A 22,789-nucleotide genomic window follows, 5' to 3' on the forward strand; every position below is an offset into this window, starting at 1 on the left:
GGTTATTAATGGGACAGGCAGAAGTCTTCAGCAAAAGGCAAAAGATTTACGTATTCTGAAGAGAAATCTGAGTATAGGACATGTGGACATAATAAGCACAAGCCAAGCAACAGAAAGGCTGTAGACAAAAAGTGGTAAACTTTAATAATATAGTACATTACATATTAAATACAAGAAGTTGGTGTTCATTTGCAAAATAACATATATGAGTGGTCTGGCATAGAAAGAATGGCACAGTTCTGAAGTTACTGCAAAATTTCCTGGAAACATTAAACTGGTATCCATGAAGTGTACCCAAATGTTTTTTGTTTTCTTTTGTGTTGTGTTGTTTTGGAGGAACTGTAGAACCTGGGGGCTTAGTTCAATCTTCCCCAGATGATCCCAGCCCCTCCCTTTCCAATGACACCAGGGTTTGGTGGTTCCCCTAGATTTTATATGGTTTTCCCTCCCAATTCAAAAAAGATTAATTAACTCTAAGGCTTACTTTACTGGTAGTAAGAGCTTTCAGTTAAACCAGGATGTAGTGAAAATGCAGCAACCTAAAATCCTTTTTTGTAGCCCATGACGCACCGCAACAGCCCTTTCCCAAAAATGAGGGCTTATTTATTAAAGATGAAAATGCTTCCAAACCACAAGAAATGTAGCATTTTGCTCTTACTAAAACCAAAACCCCGGGGGGAAAAAGCTATTAAGTATGCCAATGTGGTCCATGGATGGGTTCAGGGGAAGGTCCCCACCCACTTGGCACATGCCTACTCTGAACTGAATGATTCTGGTATTTTAGGCCCCATATTTTTTTTTCCTTTGGCTCTCCCCACTGCTGGAAACAAACCCTGAAGAACTTCTCTGAAAATGCATTTGGCCCTCAGGATGAAAGAAGTTGTTCACTTTTGGTTTAAAACTTTTCCTTATTGCCTCTTCACCCAACCACTACCATTCATTCAACAGGATGCCCCAAATAGATGGAAAAAGAGACACAAATGCACATGTGCTGCTTTTCAAGAAGCCTGACAACTTCTCCTTACCTCAAAGATAATGGACTGATTATTCTTTTTGAGGTAGAAGGCAAAGACGTATGTGTACATGAGTGTGGCACGACACTGGCAGAGGACATCAACTGCTTTCTTCAGAAACTGGACCTCAATCCACGACATGTTGTGCTGCTGCATCTCCTCCATTTTCTGCTTGACCTGAGCATAGAGTTTGTGCTCAAAGCGCAGGCTCTGCATATGATTCATGTAACGGTTGCAGTAGAAGAGGTACCTCTGCAGGGCTGCTCTGGATCTCTGTGTTAATTCCCATTAGGGAAAAAGAAAAATCAATAGTTAAAACAGAGTAATAACAGATGGCCTGCGTTGTAAGAGATATTTGAGGCAGATACCGGTCTCAAAATATTCCTGCACAGAGGAATGAAAAGTTATTCTGTCTGCTCTGAGCCCAACCCTTTAGAACTATACAGTCAACGTGTGGTTTGAAATGCAAAACTGGGACCTAGGGAGAATCCATGTTCAAAAGCCATGAAACTCATTGGGTGACTGTAGGCTGGCCTGCCTGCTTCTCAATTTACTACGCAGGGTTTTTGTGAAGATAAAGTGTGGAGGCAGAGCCATCACGTATCAATTTTAGTCATGGCAACTCTATTTTCTTGTTCAGAGAAATTTATTCAAAGGGGATTTGCCCTTGCCTTCCTCTAAGTTAGTGGTCCCCAACTGTGCTCTTTAAGAGATTTTGGACTTCAGCTCCCAGAATCCCAGACTATTGGCCAACACGGCTGACACTTCTGGGACCTGAAGTCCAAAATCTCTTAAAGGGCACAGTTTGGGGACCCCTGCTCTAAGGCTTGAAGTCATTTCTGAGTCATGGCAACCCTATTTTCTTGTTCAGAGAAAATTGTTCAGAGGGGGTTTGCCCTTGCCTTCCTCTAAGGCTGAGAGATAGTGATTTGCCAAAGGCTACTCAGTGGGTTTCCTTGGCTAAGCAGGGATTTGAACCCTCGTCTTCCAGAGTCACAGTCCAATACTCAAACCACTATGCCATGCTGGCTCAAAGTCCAAATAGAGATGTAATAACAGATTTGTTTAAATTTTAAAAAGGAGTCAATGTTTAAAAGAGCCAAAGAGAGCAAGTAGGTGTCCTCTGCAAGCTTCAAAACAATGCTGAGAATCTCCTGTTGCAATGGTACTGTGAGGACCTTAGGATACCCTGTAACAATTTCCTGCAATTCCACACTTGTCACCTTTGTATAGTTAACCATGTAAACTCCAGCCAAACATTTTTATTTTCAGTATAAAACAATCTGCATGGCATCAGTGGGCAGACATAACAGTTGTCACACAATATGGTTAAAGGAAACTGCCCACATGGAGTTGATATCCACATGCCTAGACCCAGAAGCAGCAGAACCATCCCAACTGCCATTAGTACCAACTTATGGACTTATTCCCCTCTCCCACTGCCATTCCCCTTTCCTTTTGTGTCCTGCCTTATTTAGACTGTAAATCTGAGGGCAGGAAACTGTCAAATTAACAATTTGTAAGCCACTATGAGTCTTTATGGCCGAAGAGTTGGGTATAAATATTCTAAATAAACAAATAAACATGGATAACTCTTTTTTGAAATAAGCAGTGGTTTAAAAAAGCCTTGGATGGTTTGACACTGCTTAAAGGAAACTCCAGACTAATGCTTATGTTCAAGTTTCACAGTTTTACAAGTTGCCCAGAATTTCAACAAGAGGAAGCAAAGAAGCCTACTCTGTCTCTAGGACCAAAGCCTAACAGTTTTGTGAAATTTGGCCTAGAAGATAGTAGTCCTCAAAGTTCACTAGCTCAAAGAATGCAAAAGAAGAAGAGACAGACTAAAGTCTCTTAAGGAAGCATATTATCTCAGCCAGCAAGAGTTATGGACTCACCTCTTGGGCATCTCTTGCTGCCTTTGCATCATCCTCATTGTAGCGGTTACAGTTGTACCTGAAAAGATAATTTTGTCAACATGTAGATTTCTAGAGTTACCATGCTCTATTTTTTATCCATCTGAAACATCACTCTTTCAATGGTGTGTAACTAGAAACATAAAAATCTCTAATACATCTGACAGCCTGTAGGGCAGTGATGGTGAACCTATGGCACACATGTCAGAGGTGGCACTCAGAGCCCTCTCTGTGGGTACATGTGCCAACGCCCCAGCACAGAGTTTGCCAGAGTTCGTTACTAGAAAGCCAGAGGGACACGGCGCTTTGCATTAATAAATGGGTTTTGGGTTGCAGTTTGGGCACTCAGCCTCTACAAGGTTCACTATCACTGCTGTAGGGCATAGATCTGACCAGATCACTGGTCACTGTAGAACAGACCAGATCTTCTGCTCCTAAAAAAAAAAAATAAGACACAGAGAGATATTTGCTCCTTTCAGTTTTTCTGCTCTACAGAAAGCTCAAAAAGGATACTTTTAAACATACCAGGCAGACCCATGTGGCTCCCAAGGGCCGAGACACACCCAGCAAAACTCTGCTTTGCAATTCTGATTCCGACAGACCATGTGATTGCAGCCTCCATCCTTTTCTATGGTCACGTGGCATTTAGGGCATTCCTGAGAAGGGCATGAAGAGTGGTAAGAAGGAATGGTAACAGGTAATTGTCTGAGGTGGGGTGTGTGTGTAGATAGTTCATACATTTGAAGCACTAACTCTTCTAGATACACATCCCAGTCAATTGGCTTCCTATTACTGCTTTAGAAGTCGAGGGGAAAAGCAGCCATATCGTTTCATTGTGGGGCACCTGCTTTGCACACAAAATGTCACAAGGATCTACAGGTAAGGGAAGAAAAGGATTCTGTCTGAAATCCCAGAGAAGTACCACAAGTCACTGTAGACTAGGGATAAGGAACCTTTGAAACCAGATGTTTTGAATTTCAGTTGTCTGAAAACCTAGCCATTTAATGTTAAATGACTATGCGAGTTGTAATCCAAAACACCCAAATAGCCAAAGGTTCCTCATCCCTGATATAGTCAATACTAAGCTAGATGGACTGTTTAGCATAGCCTAGTAAAAGGCAATTTCCTGTGTCCTTACACTCAGAAAAACACCATGTCTGAAAGTACTAGCTCTAAACTGTATTTCCATGTTTGTCAGTTCAATGTCTTTCTTCTATTTAGGCTGTAAGCCTCACATTAGCACTAGACAGAAGTAGGGTCTCTCTCTGTAAGTGTGCATCATTATTTACTTGGAGGAACTGCGCTTCCCTAGTCACCAGGGAAGCTGTGAGATTTGTCAGAGAGATTCTCTGGAAGAGAAAAGCAGCTCTCATAGTGTGAATCTGGCTATGGTTTTTGAGAAAAATTGAAATCATCAAACCTTTGTGTTTGCTGCAATCCAATTAGAAGTTTCACTGTCGTCATCACACTTCTTAATCCACTTCTTTAACCACTGTTAGGAGAGAGAGGGAGAGCAGAATTGTTCCAAAACTGTTATAAAAAGCTCTTGAAGTCATTAGTTGGCATCAAATGAAAAAGGCTACCTGCAAACCTAAATATACACATTACACATAGCTCACAGGCTTTGATATCTAGCCTGAAAGATTTGTTATACAAGTTGCCCTTGTTTTAAGACTCTTTAAATGACAATAATCAAATAGGGCATTGATGTACTGTATCATCACTAAAACAGGGAGTATATATTGTTTTGATCCCTTACACACAATTAGGTGAGAAAGCTGATAGTACTGACCTTGCACTTAACAGGATCGTGCCAGTTTTCACCACAGTTAAAGCTGTAAATAAAAAAGGTTACACATCACAATTTAGAGTTAAGCAGCATGGGAACTTTGAGGTTTCTCTACTGCATGCCTACATTACTGAATTCCATCAAGCAGCCTATAAGCAATGTACTGTGTCTGACAGTCCTCACATTTGCAATCCCAGGCATGCAACAAAAAGAAAACAGAAAACAAAAAGGGATGAAAAAGGAACAGGTTTTTCAGTCCCTGAGCATGCCATGTTCAACGTGCTGAGAATAACTCTGTGGGCCTGTTTGTTCAAAAGTAATACCAATGAAGGCTATTTAAAGAGGACCTACAAGTATAATTATTGCATTTTAGCTTAAGGAGTTCAGAACAACCAACAGGTGAAATGCTTTGCTTACCAAAACTGACGGCCACATTTACAGCGAACAGGCTTAGCATCAGGATATTGAACTTTAACAACATGGTGGCAATCTGGAGCAGGACACCATTTTAACAGTCGATTGCACTGAAGAGATAAAAAGGGAGCAGATCTTGACAATTAGGACAGCCAAAACAAAGGCTACAGTCCTATACACACTTACCTGTGATTAAGTCTCACTATACAATGTCATATGTATAGGAGCATACTGAAAGATACTGATGCAGGATAGCCCTTTCCTACCCATTAGTTTTGTGTTACCCAAGGTGCCATTTCATCAAGGTCATCACTCCCACTTTGATATAAGAGAAGATCATTGCCCTTACTCCTACCAACACTCAAACTCCAGCATGTCCAAAACCAACTTCACACAAACAGTTATGGAGTAAAAAAAAAAGGTTATCTAAGGTGTCTGTCTAAACAGAAGGTATTATAGTTTCACTTAAGTCTCCCATCACAGACTACAAATAATGCAAACTAAAACTAATAAATGGATTATCCTAGCTGTTATAATCTTCCTACAATGATATAAAAAACCTGTCCAAAGTTCTTAGAAAGTTTGCATCTTTCGGTACTTATTTAAGCATGGCCAACTATACGCCTCTAAATGGGACTACAAGTCCCATAATCCCTCACCATTGGTTATGCTAGCTAATGCTGATAGAGGTTCTAGATGAAAAATTAACCACAGAAAGCCACAGCTGCCCAGTCCTGCTTACACCAAGACAAAGTCTGAATTTCTAATAAACAATAAGGAAGGTGGCAAGTGACAAAGACATTTTAGAAGTCACTCATCTTTCATGTTAAGTGAAGAGGTTTTTTTTTTTTGGTGAGGGGAGGGCAGGAAGGAGCCACTACTCTGTCCATTTGCTTTCTGCTCAGAATTCAGCCAGTGAGCCCTGTTGGTTTTGTGGCTGAGCATCATGTTCATTAAGCTTTGGCACTAGACAAGGTACATTCACAAAGGTTGCAAAGAAAGCTACATTGGGCCTGGTGTGATTTCTGGATCTCTCTTCTGATTAAGCAGCACTAGTATTTCACAAATGGAACTCAAATTGTTTATGACAACTGAAAGCTCAGTTAACATGCCTGCCTATGCACTTCTGGGATATGGAAACAGGAAAGTTTTAGTGAATGTTGTTAGGTATCAGCTGTTGTTAACCCTGATGCCAGCTCATAACCAACTGTGGCAACTTTCGATGAAGAAACATAAAATGCTAGTGCCTAGTTTTAATCCAGGGACTGACTATGAATCAAGTACTTAAAATTCCTCTTACAAGATCAATAATATACTGCTAAAACAATTACTTTCTTTAATCACTGGAACATCTGTCATTAAATCATTAAATTAGGGAGCAAACTTGTACACTGGTTTGCTAATTTTAAGAGACATCCCATCTTAAAATGTTTTATCTGAAGCAGCACTCCAAAAGCCAAGGTAACTAAACTGAGACTGTCACACTTTGGACATATCATGAGAAGACATGACTCACTAGAAAAGATAATAATGCTTTGTAAGATAGACAGCAGTAGGAAAAGAGAAAAAACATACAGTGGTGCCTCGGGTTACGAAATTAATTCGTTCCGCTGTCAATTTCGTAACCCGAAAGGCTTTCGCAAGCCGAATCCCCATAGGCGCTAATGGGGAAAAGCCGCGATTCCGTGTGAAATCGCGCCGAAAAGCACCAAAAGTTTTTTCGTAACCCGAAAAAACTTTCTTAACCCGGAAATTTTTTTTTAAATTATTTTTTTTCGTATCCTGAAAATTTCGTAACCTGGGTAATTCGTATCCCGAGGTACCACTGTATTACAGATGGGTGCACTCAATCAAGGAAGCCACATCCCTGAATCTACAAGACTTGACTAGAACTCAAGTCAATCCACTGAATCAACAGAATTTACCCATATTTTGACACACTATTTCACAACTGATTCAATGGGTGTACTCGGAGGGACTATAGAATTCAAGCCCAAGTGTCCAACTGAACCTTTGCCAAAACAAATACACAGTCTGTCCTCCCCATATGCGGGGGATCCATTCCGGACACCACCACCTCACGTATGGGGAAAAGAGCATATGCTCAAGCCCCATAGAAAATAATGTCAACCTGATGTTCTGCTCAGGAGCTGAAACCCATAAACATAGAGATTTTAAGCTCGACTCAGGCTTGCATCCTTCCGAGGTCGCTAAAATGAGTACCCAGACTGTTGGGGACAAATTAGCTTACTTACTAATTAGCTTACTTGCTGTTCACTGCTATGATCTTTGGAATAGCGGTATATAAATAAAACAAATTATTATTATTTATTATTAATGGAGTGTGTACTTGTGGCGGCACACAGGGCGCCCAGCACAAGTACGCACCCCATTATTTCTGCCGGGGCTTGCCTTCCATATAAGCTCAAAGCTGCAGCAGGTAAGCCAACTATAAGGAGGGCCGACTGTAGTTGACAAATTTCCCTCTCTCAAAATTTGCCCAAATTTAATTACCAACATTTCAATGCCTGCAGCAAAAGACAGGGAAACAGGGACAACACCCCAAAACAACAGTCAGTCTCTTCTGCATACAGTTTTAAAATGAATACTCACCTCTACAAAACTATTAGTTATTAAATGCTGGTACTTTAATTTAACTTTTGAATCTGTGATCAGGCGCCTATGAGGGGAAAAAAAAAGAGAGAGAGAGAAACATTTACTAAAAACACTCAGGAACTCAACACTTGGAGAGTTTTTATTTTACAGATCATACAATCAGTAAAACTAGAGATCCAACTGGGCTCAATGACAGCATTTAAAAACTTTTGGAGGTTCAGTAGCCACAGCCTGACTAAACCAATCTGATGAACTTAAAATGAGTCATGGATTTGTGACCTCCAGGTATGCTAGTAGCATCTTGGACACTTAGGACAACATCACACTACACTGTTATAGTGTTATTATTCCACTTACAAAACAGCAAAATGGGTGTACCGATAGTCATCAATGGAACTATGTTTTTCTCTGTACAATTTGCTCATTAATGAGCAAATCTGAATGCAGCTGGACATTTGGCACTTTCCTTTCAGTTTTTGAAAGCAGATCAAAATAATTTCACCACTGTAAAAATTAAGATTATATTATAGGCTGAGATGCTAGTTTAAGAAGCAGTAAACCCAAGTATGATTTTTTCATCAGATGATTTCAGACTTCCATAATATCAGCTGAACATCTATGGTTTGCAGAATGTTTAACATAGGTTATATATACTCAAGAGTTACAGAATTCCCCTTCTGGCACGTAGTTAAAAAAGCTATTGATAACAGGCCAAAGCACTTATTTAAGCAATACTAACACCAAGAAATGAAGAATTCAACATTTTATTTCTGGAAAGAATTATGCAATGTAGTTGACTAATACATGTAATATGCAAGGATGCTGAGATCATGAACTTGGTTTATGTGGTGACCTAATTGTTCTTCAGAAATATCTTCCTCTAAGACTGTGAAAGTAGCTATTGGAAAAAAACTTAAATGATCTTTCTATAACTTTGTAAAAACCTCAATACATTAATAACAAAATAAAAATCCTCTCGTGTTTGAGGTAGTTTACAAAACTGTGTCACTACTTCTCATCCCTCCATCCACTATCCTTCCACAACAATCGCTTCCTCCCAGAAGGATACAGGCCTACAGCAGCAATGCATATGTTCTGGGGCACTGCCCCATCCAGACATCAAAGGGTATTAGCCCATTAAAGTACAGATGGGAAAGGACGCTCTCAGAGACACTGTGTCCTTTCTGTTCAAGAAGTGGGACAAATAAGTATGCAAACCACACAATAATGCAGACTTTTTGTTTGTTTAAAGCATGACTCAGTGTTCATGTTTCTATGGCTCATAAATGTTACCACTCCTTTAAGACAGAGGAACCAAATGCATTTCCTCTAGACTATTCAGTATTCTTTATATCAATATACTGCCTTAAAAGGTCTAAGATTATGACACCTTGTAGCTTCCATTCCTGCTACTTTTTGTTAGCTGCAAGCACAGAACTGAATGAGGTGGCAATGGAAGAGCACTGTTTGGTTGATACTGCAGAAACAGCCGGAGGGGGGGGGGGACTGATTGTTCATGAGACATCCATAGATACAAATGGCCTTGGATCAGCACAAGAGTTGAATCATCATCTCTGTACACAACAACTTTAAACCAGCCAAAGGTTGTATGACTGTTTTAGGGTTTCACAGAATCATAGAGTTGGAAGAAACCAAAAGGGCCATCCAGTCCAACCCCTTGCCTTGCAGGAACTCACAATCAAAATATCCCTGACAGATGGCCATCCAACCTGTTTGAAGACCTCCAACGAAGGAGACTCCACCAACTCTCCAAAGGAGTGTGTTCCACTGTCAAACAGCACTTACTGTCAGGAAGTTCCTCCTAATGTTGAGGTGGAATCTCTTTCCCTGGAGCTTGCATCCATTGTTCTGGGTCCTGTTCTCTGGAGCAGCAGAAAACAAGCTTGCTCCATCCTCAGTGTGACATCCCTTCAAATATTTAAACAGGACTATCTTATCACCTCTTAACCTTCTCTTCACCAGGCTAAACATCCCCAGCTCCCTAAGGCATTCCTCACAGGGCATGGTTTCAAGACCCTTCACCATTCAGTCACCCTCCTTTGGACATGCTCCAGCTTATCAATATCCTTTCTGAATTGTGGTGCCCAGAACTGGACACAATATTCCAGGTGGGGTCTGACCAAAGCAGAATAGAGTGGCACTATTACTTCCCTTGATCTAGACACTATGCTTCCATTGATGCAGCCTAAAACTGCATTGGGCTTTTAGCTGCCACATTGCACTGTTGACTCATGTTCAACTTGTGGTCTACTTGGACTCCTAGATCTCTTTCACATACAGTCTCATTCAGTCAGGTATTCTCCATCCTATATCTATGTGTTTTGTTTTTCTGCCCTAAGTGCAGTACCTTAAATTTTCCCTGTTGAATATCATTTTGTCAGCTTTGGACCAGCTTTCTAGTCTATTCAGGTCATTTTGAATTTTGATCCAGTCCTCTGAGGTGTTGGCTACTCCTCCTAATTTGGTGTCATCTGCAAATTTGATAAGCATCCCCCTAATTTTGTCATCTAAGTCATTGATAAAGATGTTGAATAGCACTGGGCCCAGAACCCTGTGGCAGGCCACTGGTCACTTCTCTCCAGGATGATATGGAACCACTGTTGAGCACCCTTTGTGTTCGGCCGGACAGCCAATTACAAATCCATGTAACAGTTGCCTTGTCTAACCCTCTGTTTGCAAGAATGTCATGGAACCTTGTCAAAGGCCTTACTGAAATCAAGATATACTATATCCACAGCATTCCCTTCATCTACCAAGCTGGTAATTTTATAATAAAAGAGAGAGAGAGATCAGATTTGTCTGGCATGACTTGTTTCTCTGAAACCAGTGTTGACTATTTGTGATTGTGGCATTGCCTTCTAGATGTTCACAGACTCTCTGTTTAATGATCTGCTCTAGAATCTTTTCTGGTATTGATGTCAGACTAACTGGATGATAATTGTTAGGATCCTCCTTTTCCCCTTTTTTGAAGATGGGGACAATGTTTGCCCTTCTCCAGTCTGCTGGGACTGTTCTCCAGGAGTTCTCAAAGATTATTGCCATTGGCTCTAATATTAAATTTGCCAGTTCTTTTAATATTCTTGGATGTAGTTCATCAGGTCCTGGAGACTTATATTCATTTAGATTAACCAGGTATTCTTGTACTATCTTTTTGCTTATTCTGTGCTGAATTTCCTATTCTGTCCTCTGCTCCATTATCCTCAGGTTGAGTACCCTTTGCCTTCCTTTTCTGAGAACACTGAGGCAAAGAAGGTGTTGAGTAATTCTGCCTTTTCTCTGTCTCTTGTTAGCATTTTGCCATCTTCTCCATGCAGTGGCCCTACCATTTCCTTTTTCTTCTTTTTGCTGTGGACAAATCCAAAAAAGCCCCCTTTATTGTACTTAACTTCTCTAGCAAGCCTGAGTTCATTCTGTGTTTTAGCTTTTCTGACTTTACCCCTACACATGCTAGCTATTTGATTGACTTCCTTTTTGGTGATTTCCCCTGTTTTCCATTTCTTATACATGTTCAGTTTAAAACTTAGCTCAGTTGAAAGTTCCTTAGTCATCCATCCTGGTTTCTTGGGACACCTCCCATATTTCTTCCTCACTGGAACTGTTTTAAATTGTGCCTTCAGTCATCTGTCCTGAACTCACAGAATCATAGGATCATAAGACTCCCTTCTCTTTTAGTATTCCTGACCATGGAATCAGCCCCAGTACTTCTCTAAGTTTACTGAAATCAGTTGTCTTAGTCTAGAATGAGTGTCTGACTATGCCTGGTTTCTCCTCCTGGTTTAATGGAGGAAGGGAGGTAGATCTAAAAACACACATCAACTGTAATACTTACATAACTGTATTGTCATCAACCAAGATATCACAGCCATGAGCAGGGCATGAAATTGTCTGGTGAAGGTGAAAAAGATGGGGTGGGAGACAGAGAAAAACATCAGTTATGTTTTTTTTATTAGTTTGGTCATTGTTTGATTAATTTGGTCACTGGTGAATAATTTCTAAGAAATATGTACACTGAACAGCCATTTCTGCCACACAGGACGGTTGTAGCACCTTGGCAAAGCAAGAGCTTAAAACTGAAAGTCTAACCCAGGGATGGAAAATCTGCAACGCATGACTTAATTTCAAAAGCGCTTTGCAACTGATCAGTTCAGATCACTATATGGGTGGTGGGCAGGAGAGGGCAGAGTATGAGGATAGGGCAAAAGCAGAGAGAAATAAAGTTTTATTAATCTATTACAGGCACACTTCTCCCAGAAAGTTATCCCCTAGGTAAGATTACTTCAACAGAAAAAGTGTTCCAGCCTATTCCTCAGAAAACACATTATTCATTATCTACACTATCAGCTGAAGGGGAAAATAGCTTTCTAGATCACAACTACAAAACCCATGGCAACATAAAACTCTAACAGTGGATACATTGATTTAGGTTAACCAAAGTCCAAATATTTGTAGTTGCCAGGACTCTCCCCGATGCCTGGAAAGAGGAGAGAAAGACGACTAGTCCTTCTCCCAGTATCAGAATTGAAGAAAAAAGATAGAACTTTTTTTAGCGCTTTTCTTTTAAGATATTACTTAGTTTCTCAAAGAACAGGGCAAAACTGAACCAACAAGTTCCCCTATCCTGGCAGCAAGCTGAAATGGGCACTGATGCTCATCATTTTGGTACTGTGGACCACAAATCCAAGGCTTCCTCCCACCTTTAGGGCCAGGGAAGGGGAGTTGAAATGGAATTGTCCTGCATGGCAGATGGAATGACTCAACCCCAGGTGTGAGTTGGCAGGAAACCTAGAGCTCAAAACACAGGGGTGAAATGCTTGCAGCAAGTGTTGACCCACCCTTAAACCATTCTTTCTCCAACATAAAACATATAAATCATCACAAGATAAAAGCGTTTTACCTGTCCCATGCCTTCCTCCATTATTTTGGTAGTTAAATATTCACTCCAGCACTGCATACAAAACTTATGTCCACACTCCAAGCCAGTGAAATACTACAAAGAAATGGAGTGAGAGAAAATGTTATATGTACTTCTTATACTACCGTGGAATTTATTTTTGTGATCTTCAGTTAATACATGAGCAATCTTCTCAAATAACAGCTTCTTCGCTTTTAACCATCAGTGAGTCAGCACTTTTCTTGCATCTTTTCTAGCATCCATAGATCTAGTCATATTTATTCCCTTCTTCTTGTATCTTCTCCCATATTTAGTTTCTTCCATGAATCTAAGTTCAAAGTGCACAGAATGTAGATCTCAGTTTCACTTCCATGACATGAAATTCAGTTTGGAATTATAGGAGGAAGAGAACTAGGATATACCATCAGATTCCCAAACCACAATTTATCGTAAAACAAAATGCCAAAATAGTTCCAAGTCACCTTCTTTAGTATAAGAGCTGGAAAAGGTAGAAAGCTATGGTCATGAGAGAAAGGTGACAGAATGACATGGCCATGAGAGATGGTGGGAAGGAAAGCAACATGGCACTAGCTAGAGAAACAAATGCATGACTTTGACTTTTGGAGAATTGTAACCTGGGATACTTGTTTCTCCTCTGCCTATGTTCCTCACCTACTTGCCCACATTACTTAAAAGATCCTCACAGCTTAATCTCTATCCATAAAGTCTAAGGGTGGGAAGAGCAGATTTTCGGCCATTCGCTACACCTTCATTATGTGCCTTGCTTCTTCCCCTGCCACTACAGCAGCCCTACATTGGTCTGTTAATTTTCCATCACTGCCTGCAATTACCCAGAAATACTCTCTGTGTGTGTGTGTGTGTGTGTGTGTGTGTGTGTGTGTGTGTGTGTTCAAGTCACCTGTAGTAACCTGGTACTAACCAGGGTTGAACCTGCTTAGTTTTCAAAATCAGGCAGGATTTGCTGCCTTACGTTACGGTCTACAAATAGAACCATGTCCTCCCAGAGCAAGAGAAGCTAACTGTGGTCCTCCAGCTGATGTTGGACTGCAACTCCCAACAAGGCTCTTTCTTCGCTGGCTATGCTGGCCAGGGCTGATGGGAGATGCAACCCAGTAAAATCTGAAAAGCTACATCCTGCCAAACCCTGTCCTAGAAGGATCTTAGTTTGATCCAGGATGACCACAGTTAAGTTCTTATGATTAGCCTCAAACAACTCAGGAGGAGGTAATATTTCTGCACTCTAGCATCAGCATTCTGCCAACTTTTCTCTATTTCACAAGCAATGTGTTGAGCGCAAAGTGTCATTCATACAGCTATGTCATCCTTTCTGAGCAGTTCTACTTGTGTGTCTCTAGCCTCTGTGTACATAGCATTACTCAGAGGTTTTGGAGCAATGGAGGCTTGGTCACAAAACAGTAAGCAGAGACAGAGGAGAGGGAAATGAAACTAGGAAATGTTTAATGAGGGGGAAAAACAGAGCATCAATAATGTCTATTTATAGGTTTTCCGCCGCTTCAACAGAAAAATACAAGTTTGGGTGTATATTTCTACTTGCTCAGTTGCCATAAAGCTTCTCCCCCAGTTTTTCTGAGATTTTATCCATATATGATATTTTACAGTATCGGTTTAAAAAGTGCCAGTGATTGTAAAGTGTGTCCAGTGGCCTTAAGCACCTTTAAACACAATGACTTCAGTGGAAAGAGATTTAACTATATTTTTTCACTCTCTTGCTAAAATTAATGGGGGAAAGGCTACAACTCTATACATACGTAACAGAAAGTAAGTCCTACAGAACTCAGTGGTGCTTATGCCTAATTAGACTGCTCTCAGATAACTCTTCTGAGTGGCCAACTTTTCTCAGATTATTACAAAAACCAACTGAATATTTAAGCCAACATTTTCAGACTTACTACAAATTATACAGGGGAAAAAGAAGTACAACAGGACATCCTTCCTCAACCTGGTACATCTCAGAGGAGATGAACTGCAATTCTTATCATCCCTAGGCAGCATAGTAGCTAATAATGCAATGTAAGTGAAAAATCAGAAGCTTCTAATAAAAACTGGCCACCATTTATTCACTATATAATAGCTTTTATACAATAACTTCTTAGTGGTCTATCACATGCTTATTGTCTTGGTGCAAACTTGTAAAAAGGAATATTATTATATTTTATTATTTTATTTTTCACATCCCACCTTTCTCCCAATATAGGGACTCAAATAGTCTTCTAGTGATTTTTAGTACACATACCTTTGTGACTATACAATCATTAGAAGTTGGATTAAGAAAGCGGCAATCCAAATTTTCACTATAGGCAGATAGGAAAGAAAATCTGTTTATGGCTTATATCATTTCATGTTATAGTTGGGGGTTCAAGAGTTTGAACAATGGTCCATAAATGGGGCAGAGGTGTTCTGGGAGTTTGATGAGTATATCACAGATTTCACCTTAAGGCTGCATGCAGCCTATGGCCCACAATTCCCACCCCATTTTATAATTACTTGTACAAAGAAAACATAACATCAGAGAAAACATCATTGCTCTTCTGATTTTTTGACAAAGAACCAAGCATTTTCTTTTGATTCAAAAAGGTGCATATAAAAACTGCTAGCCCTATAATCACCAATTCTCCTCCATACCAACTCACACACTGACTACATTTTTATGTCCAAAGTCAACACAGTGATCTCACTGAAATGATAAACACTTGATTAACAGTTCAGAAGGCACTCACCGAGTTAGGATAGTTTAGATAGCAGATCTGGCAAGGCATATCCTGCGCAGATGACCTTGTGTTCATTTGACGTGTTCGAGATTTTTTACTAGGATTAATTACATGACATTCTGCAAAGAGCTTCTCCAGGTTGCCATCAAAGTACCTGTTATTTTATTAAAACAGGAAAAGAAAGCAAATATATTAAATGCAAGAAAAATCATCTGCTCTTCTTTGAGAATAGTTAGGGACTAGAAAAGCACTTGCAAGTATGAAATAGCTCTGCAGTCCCTACTGAAATAAGAAGAGCCTTCATTCTGTCTCAACATGTACCATCAGAAGTGATTTGCTCTGGCTCCTAAAAAGCTGTGAAGCTGAAACAATGCACAAAACCCAGTACAAAGGAGATCTGGAACCAGGGAAACAACAGTAGTCCTGGCCCATATCATACAGAACAATAAGCAAGAATTCTTGAAAATTCAAGTTTAATAACAAGCTAACATACACTGTCAGTTTAACTCCCTCCTAGATCCTCTTCTTGACAGAAATGTCTAAACTAGGAAATCACAAGTAAGAAAGAGCTCAGCATTATGTATGTATGGGGATTCCTGGCTTGCTATCCTATCTAAGAACATACTTGTTTGCTCCTGGTATAAAACTCCTGGCTTGTCTAAGAATGAGAAGAGTCAATTTGGATGTAGCATTAACCTTTTTCATTCCAAGTGGCTTCATGACCATTGGCAGAAAGTAAATGGGTTCTCTGATTCACCACATGTTTAATAAAATGCTAGAATTCTTTATGGGCCCATACAGACAGACCAAAATAAAGCTGCTTTGGGTCACTTTGGAGGTATGCTGTTTAAATGATGCATGCCTCCTAAGTGTCCGGAAATTGCGCCAAAGCCATGCTCCAGTCCTTAGGATTGGAGCATGGCTTTGGTGCGGCTTCTGAACTCTTAGGAGGCATGCATCATTTAAACAACATACCTCCAATGTGGCCCAAAGCAGCTTTATTTTGGCCTGTCTGTATGGGGCCTATGATTCTGACTTGGGGAAGAAATAATCCGGTGTGACAACTCTTTAATTGCCATGGCTCAATGCTATGGAATTCTGGGAATTGTAGTTTGTTATGGCACCAAGTGGTGTCAAACCAGATTATTTCTGCAGTGCAGATGCAGCCGTGGTGCACCCCACACCCTCCCCATCCCAGTTAGCAGAGGCTGGGTGAGAATATCACACGGAGCTAGGAAAATCCACCATTAACCTGCCCCTCCCTGTTCTCCCATTACTTAGGGATGCTTGACTTGGTGATGGACACACAGGGTGAGCTACAAGAATCTAGAAACGCTTCTCCAAACTCACATCTTTCATGAGAACTATACTGCCGTACATCAATTCTTTCAACCCACTTTTCTCTTCTTACTTCATGTTCTCATACATTCATTTACAAGGTTAAAAAAATTGAAAGTATTTTTTTATATTTTAGAGATAACAATAACAGATGCAGGAAATTCATTGTATCCCAGTGGATCTTGCTCAGCTGAACCTCAAATATAATCATTTAAGCCCAACTCTGAAATAGCCATAAGAGTTACAAAAGTAACTGTTTTGACCTGGAATATTTTGATTACTTACAGCTACTTCAGTTTTACATTTTTTTTTGTTGGCCTAAATCCAGTGGTCAAAAAATCTAAACCAAAGAAAAAGGAAACAAAAGGGAAAAACTGTGTCTGACATTTCCTGACCCATAATTGGCTACTGTAATATTAAAGTTTAAATCCAGATAGATTAGCAATATGAAGACCCAGAAGTAAGGCAGCCCCCTCCACACACACACTAAGAACTGGAAACTTCAGAGAATGTAAGAAAACTCCTGATGAAAAGTTTTCTTTTGGAATCCATAAAATGCAACAAGTGAAGAAACTCTGCTAGAACATGGCCACATAGCCCAAAAAACCCACAAAAAACTATGGATGCCGGCCATGAAAGGCTTCGACTTCACAATGAGTGAACTTCTGCTATACACAAAAAAACATGGGAAGTTAGGGGTTGATAATTCCTGTATATACTATATACCTATATAAAACTCAAAATTCAACTAGTGGATTCTGCATCAAGTGGTGCTGTCATCTTCATGAGAGGAACATCCACAGAGCCATCACTGCTTGTGTATTACTGCTTGCTTTCTCCTGGTGACCTCTGTTACAGTTTGATGGAAACAGTCAGTGAAAAAGCACATATCCTGCATTTTGCTGCCTGCAAGTAATTCGCCATATTATGTGCAAAATATTACTGAAGAGTTTAGTGTGTTCAGTGTTTTGTTATATCCACTGCTATAAAGCCCTTGTGACTCAATGAGACTGTTTCCGTCCAAATAGTACAATGTAAATACTCTAAAGGCACCAGATCCCATCTGATCTTGGAAGCTAAGCAGGGTCAGCTGTGGTTAGTACTTGGGAAACAGGCAATGACTACTAGGTGCTGTAGGCTATATTTCAAAGGAAAGAACTGGTAAAACTACCTCTGAGTATTCCTTGCCTAGAAAATTCATGGAGTCGCCGTAAGTTGACAGGCGACTTAAAGGCATGAGTGCATATATACACACACACACTCGCACAATTTATTATAAAATCTGTGGGTTTTGTTTTCATTTCTGCCCACTTCTCAGATAAAATAAACATTATTTGTATCCTAGGGTAGACCTATTTCTTTCTCTTTCTTATGTACAGAAGATACTCCCTATTTTACTTTTACAAACCTAATATTTTTATATTTCATAAATCTGTCAAAACAGTACAAACTTTCATGTTATGCCATGAAGCATTTTATGTTGCTCTATCAGTAAAATAAGCTTAGGTTCAATATAAAAATTAGAGTGGCTTATATTTTATTTCCCTCCACATATATGGGCTTTTCCTAAGTAAAAAGCCCCAGCCCCTTTTTGAGGCTCCAAAATATCTAAAAAGTTTACATTTCCAGGCAATATAAAACTAGCTAATTCAGCCCAGGTTATAGAGTTACTGAGTATCAATCAAGAATAATTCAACCAAGAATTTAACAAATATGCTGTTCATACACAGAAAAGACAGTACTGGGATAACCAATATCAACATATAGAAGACACACAAGCTTAAGAGCAGAAAATGAGGAAGACATCCAGAGACATATTCATGCCTGCATACAGGATAAAATCCTAGGGAGAAACACACACAATTGAAGTACGCAAACCCTGCACAATAATCTCTTGGGAACAGTAGGTGTCCCACAAACCCACCCCTTGACTTTTCAATGCATACCCCCACTCTTAACCTAGCATGTTTTCCAGCCAATCGTCCGATTTCCCTTATCATGTCTGTGAACCTTAAGTGGAGCATATATGTGCCTAAAATGCCCTGGGCAGCACTTTCCTTATTTACAGAAGCTCGTCAAAAATCTGAGAATTATTTGTACCACTGGAATACAAAATCTCATAGGTTACCAAGAATACTTGACAGTCAGTGTATTTTGCTTACCTTTCCATCAGCTTTTCTTTATCCCAATTGAAATGACTAAGGAGTATCCTGGTGATAGTTGCTGGATTCTGCAAAAACAAAAAACAGGAGGGGGGGGGGACATTATTGTAGAAGAGATATCAAGCAGCAGCAAATATAAGCATTTATATGACGAAGCTGAAGCTTCTTTTCCCATCCTTCTGCTAAACAGCTCACAGTTGTATACATAATTTTACCTGGGCTCCACCACCATTATATCCTCCCAACAACCCTGTAAAATAGCATGAATCACTTCCCACTTTTAACTGAGCACAATTCCCCAAACCCAGGGTTTTGGTAAAGAATTACCACGAACTAAGAGGGAGGAAAGAACTCAGCAGCCACTAAAAGAAAACCAACTTTCAACCTAAAACTAATTGGCTTGCATCTATTTCATACATGTACCATAAAAAGATGAGAAGAAACAGAGAGAGAGGAGAGAGAGAAAATGAGAGAGAAAACAGGATAGTAATGCTAGACCCAAATATGGAGCATGAAGAGTCCAATAACTATACATACTTTAAAACTTCTGGCTTTTATAATTACTAACTCAAAAAAATTACTAACTCAATGAGCCTCACAAAAAAGAGTGGAATCAGTGCTGATCATTTCTATTTCCTCCTCTAGAATAGCTTCTCTGTTACACCTGTGTTAAATATAAACACATAGTGCATCACTTTTTAAAGTAACAGATTAGGCATAGGTCTTCACAGACAAAACTGCTCTTCAGATCTCTTACATATTTTGGCTGCTTAGAGTTCCTCTCTATACCCATCAAAGTGTAGGTAACACTTTTGAGTACAATAATGGTGTGGGCTTCTGGCACAATAAACTCAGTTGTCTTTAAGGCAGCATAGTTCTTTTAAGAGTTTGCTTTAATAGACTAGAAGAGCTAGTGAATATTGAGAGTATTTAATTATTCAGCAAAAGTTTGACTATATCCTGCCAGTTCATTAACCAAGAAGTTTCAAGCAGCCTGGTGGGAAACCAGCTTGGGATAGTACTCAGTTCTTCTCTATTTTATCATCCAACACTGGGCTTTTTGAAGTAGGAAAGAATCACACTGAGCCCAAGACTCTTCTCAGATCTGAACATCTCTCCATGACTGACTGCACTGTGACCATTCATCAACACACGAATGCCTGCATGACACTGAGATACAGAACAATTTTCTCCCCACTTCCAATGTGTTTTCTGTATTTCATGCCAATTCTAATTTCTACCAAAGTCCTCCTCAATGAATGAAAGAACAAGCTGGCTTCTTAGCAGTTAGTAACAGATTTTTCTATATGACAGCCAAATAACCGTGCATGCAAAACACAATCAATTCTATAATGTATGTATAGCCAAAAAAGACATGAGTTACTTTACTTTCCAAGACTGCACATTTTACTTAACGCACACACAAAACCAAAGAAGCCCTACACAACATTTTTGGGGAAAGCTAGCAAATCTCACCACATCACACAAAGAGGCACTGTTTCCCATTTTCCTTGCAAATCCTGCAAGAACAAATCTAACCAGGATTGGTATCCCTAGAGTCATGTCACTGTATTTATCCTACCTTCCCATCCTCAAAGGAATGCTGTATTTCTACGAACTCTATGCAAAATATGTTGATGTCTTCCTTTTGTTCTTCTATGGTTTCATTTTAACTTAGCCTTCACAGCACACACCAACTAAGTCTGACCAACCATAGAGAGAACAGCTATGGTGCAACTCTTACAAACCTTACAACCTTCCTTGTGGTGTGAGAACATTTATCATTGATACCCAAGCACTTTCCACCTATTTAAAATTTAAATCATTATAATTTATATAGATATAGATAAAAAGAAATGACCACCTAAAAATGTTCCACATCTCTGATCACAAAACAATGTCAGAGTTCACCATGCTGTTTTTAAGCATATTATGCTCAAAATCTTTCTACAGTTTGACAAAAAAAATTAGGATTGAGAAATGACATTAATAGTCTTTGGTCAATAACACACTGCAGAAATAATTGAGTTTGACACCACTTTAACTGCCCTGGCTTAGTATTAAGGAATCCTGGGGATTGTAGTTTATTGTGGCACCAGAGCTCTCTGACAGAGAAGGCTAAATGTCTCGCAAAACTACAATTCCCAGAATTCCCTAGCATCGAGCCAGGGCAGTTAAAGCGTTCTGCAGTGTATTCTGAACCATTTTCAAATATCTGAAGGACATCCACATGGAAGATGAAGTCAGCTTATTTCCTCCTGTTCCAGAGGGTAGGGGCCAAACCAATGGATTCAAATTACCAAAAGAGAGAGATTGATTCTGATTAACACTGGGAAAAACTTTCCTGCAGTAAGAGCTGTTTAACAGTGAAACAAACTCAGAAACTGATGGACTTTGCTTTGTTGAAAAGTTCTTAAATAAATGTTGGTAGTTTTAAAGCAATCGGTACACTTTAAATGACCTCCTGCATTGTCAAGAACTGGTTTTGATGACCCTTGGGAGTACCTTTCAAGGGCTGGTTTTGATGACCCTTGGGAGTACCTTTAATCTCTATGACCTTATGAAGTCACTGTAGTTTTGTATGCAGGTGAATCATCAACAAAAATACCATTACTTTAAAGTTCTCACATCAATTAACATGAGCAATTGCCTAGCAAAAATTGTCTAGTGGGCGTTTGGTATTCACTAGGGGTTGGATTCCAGGACCAAAATCCATGGATGTTCAAGTCCCATTATACAGTGGGCCCTTGTTATCCGCTGGGGTTTGGTTCCAGGAAGCCCCGTGAATAACAAAATCCACAGATGCTCAAGTCCCATTAAATACAATGGCATAACAAAATGGTGTTCCTTATATAAAATGGAAAAATCAAGGTTTGATACTTGGAATTTATATTTTTAAAAAATATTTTCAAGCCTTGGATGCCTGAATCCGTGTATAAAAAATCTGTGGATAAGGAAGGCCAACTGTATACAATGATATAGTAAATGGGTGTTCCTTATATAAAATAGCGAAGTCCAGGTTTGCTTTTTGGAACTTGCATATGGAGGTCTGATTGTACTTCTGTCTTCTTGGGATACAGAAGCGTATACATGGCAATCTGAATGCATCTGAAGGCTGGAGGTAGTTGACTGGACGTTTGCATTTTTTAAAAGAATGCCTTATCTTAAAGGCACCAGATCGTGTATGATCTCAGAAGCTAAGCAAGGTCAGGCCTGTCTAATGCTTGGATGAAGGAACTGCTAAGGAATACCAGAGGCTGTAGGCCATTTCATAGAAAGGTAATGGCACACAACCTCTGAATATAGTCCGTGGCTATAAAATTCATGGGGCCATTATAACTTGACTGGTAACTTGAAGGCATGTATTTTTATTTATTTATTTAGAAGAATGTCTAACAAAAACAGAAAGCCCAACCCCAATGTACAAAAGAAGCAGCACACTTAAAATGGAGCTTCCACTTTAAATTCCATCACAACATCTGACAAATTAAATTAGTATAACATTAGTCAACACATGAGTCAAATATTATCAAACATGCATTTAATGTGTTGATTATATTTTTAATTATGCCAGCTCAAAAGACAACTCCCTTCTAAACAAATCCCATGTCCAGAACCTCCTAGAAGCATCATAAAGCAATATGCCAATGACATGATTGCTCCTCTTTCATAAAACACTGGGCATGAAGATGTTCCTGATTACTGGGCACTTGCAACCAAACAGGATTGACTCAGATGTTTATAATATGAATCAATCTCACATAGGCTATAAGTAGCCAACACAGAGTGCCCCTGAACATGTAGGAACAATCCTTTTAAATGGCATCTTGAAAAGAGCACGTATGGGTCCTATACCTCAATCAGTTTTAGAGAAAAACTGAC

General features: G+C 39.6%; 1 protein-coding gene across 2 annotated transcripts in view; it reads right to left on the reverse strand.

Moving 5' to 3' along the window:
• Positions 1-22,789, reverse strand: part of ARIH1 (ariadne RBR E3 ubiquitin protein ligase 1) — a 45,129-nt gene that overhangs the window by 6,997 nt on the left and 15,343 nt on the right. The window contains exons 2-12 of one of the 2 annotated variants that reach the window (XM_089538728.1): positions 18,908-18,975; positions 15,417-15,561; positions 12,661-12,753; positions 11,596-11,651; positions 7,743-7,809; positions 5,133-5,239; positions 4,719-4,761; positions 4,347-4,418; positions 3,452-3,582; positions 2,909-2,966; positions 1,026-1,286 (exon numbers count right to left, since the gene is read on the reverse strand). In XM_089538728.1, coding sequence (XP_089394854.1) covers positions 1,026-1,286; positions 2,909-2,966; positions 3,452-3,582; positions 4,347-4,418; positions 4,719-4,761; positions 5,133-5,239; positions 7,743-7,809; positions 11,596-11,651; positions 12,661-12,753; positions 15,417-15,561; positions 18,908-18,975 — 1,101 coding nt within the window. Of the gene's footprint in view, positions 1-1,025; positions 1,298-2,907; positions 2,967-3,451; positions 3,583-4,346; positions 4,419-4,718; positions 4,762-5,132; positions 5,240-7,742; positions 7,810-11,595; positions 11,652-12,660; positions 12,754-15,416; positions 15,562-18,907; positions 18,976-22,789 lie in introns of both variants that reach the window. The other variant, XM_089538726.1, reaches the window with a different exon arrangement.

This window comes from Sceloporus occidentalis, unplaced genomic scaffold (genome assembly GCF_023333645.1).
Source record: "Sceloporus occidentalis isolate IW3139 unplaced genomic scaffold, rSceOcc1.0.p SCAF_9, whole genome shotgun sequence".
In the NCBI taxonomy this organism is placed as follows: Eukaryota; Metazoa; Chordata; class Lepidosauria; order Squamata; family Phrynosomatidae; genus Sceloporus; species Sceloporus occidentalis.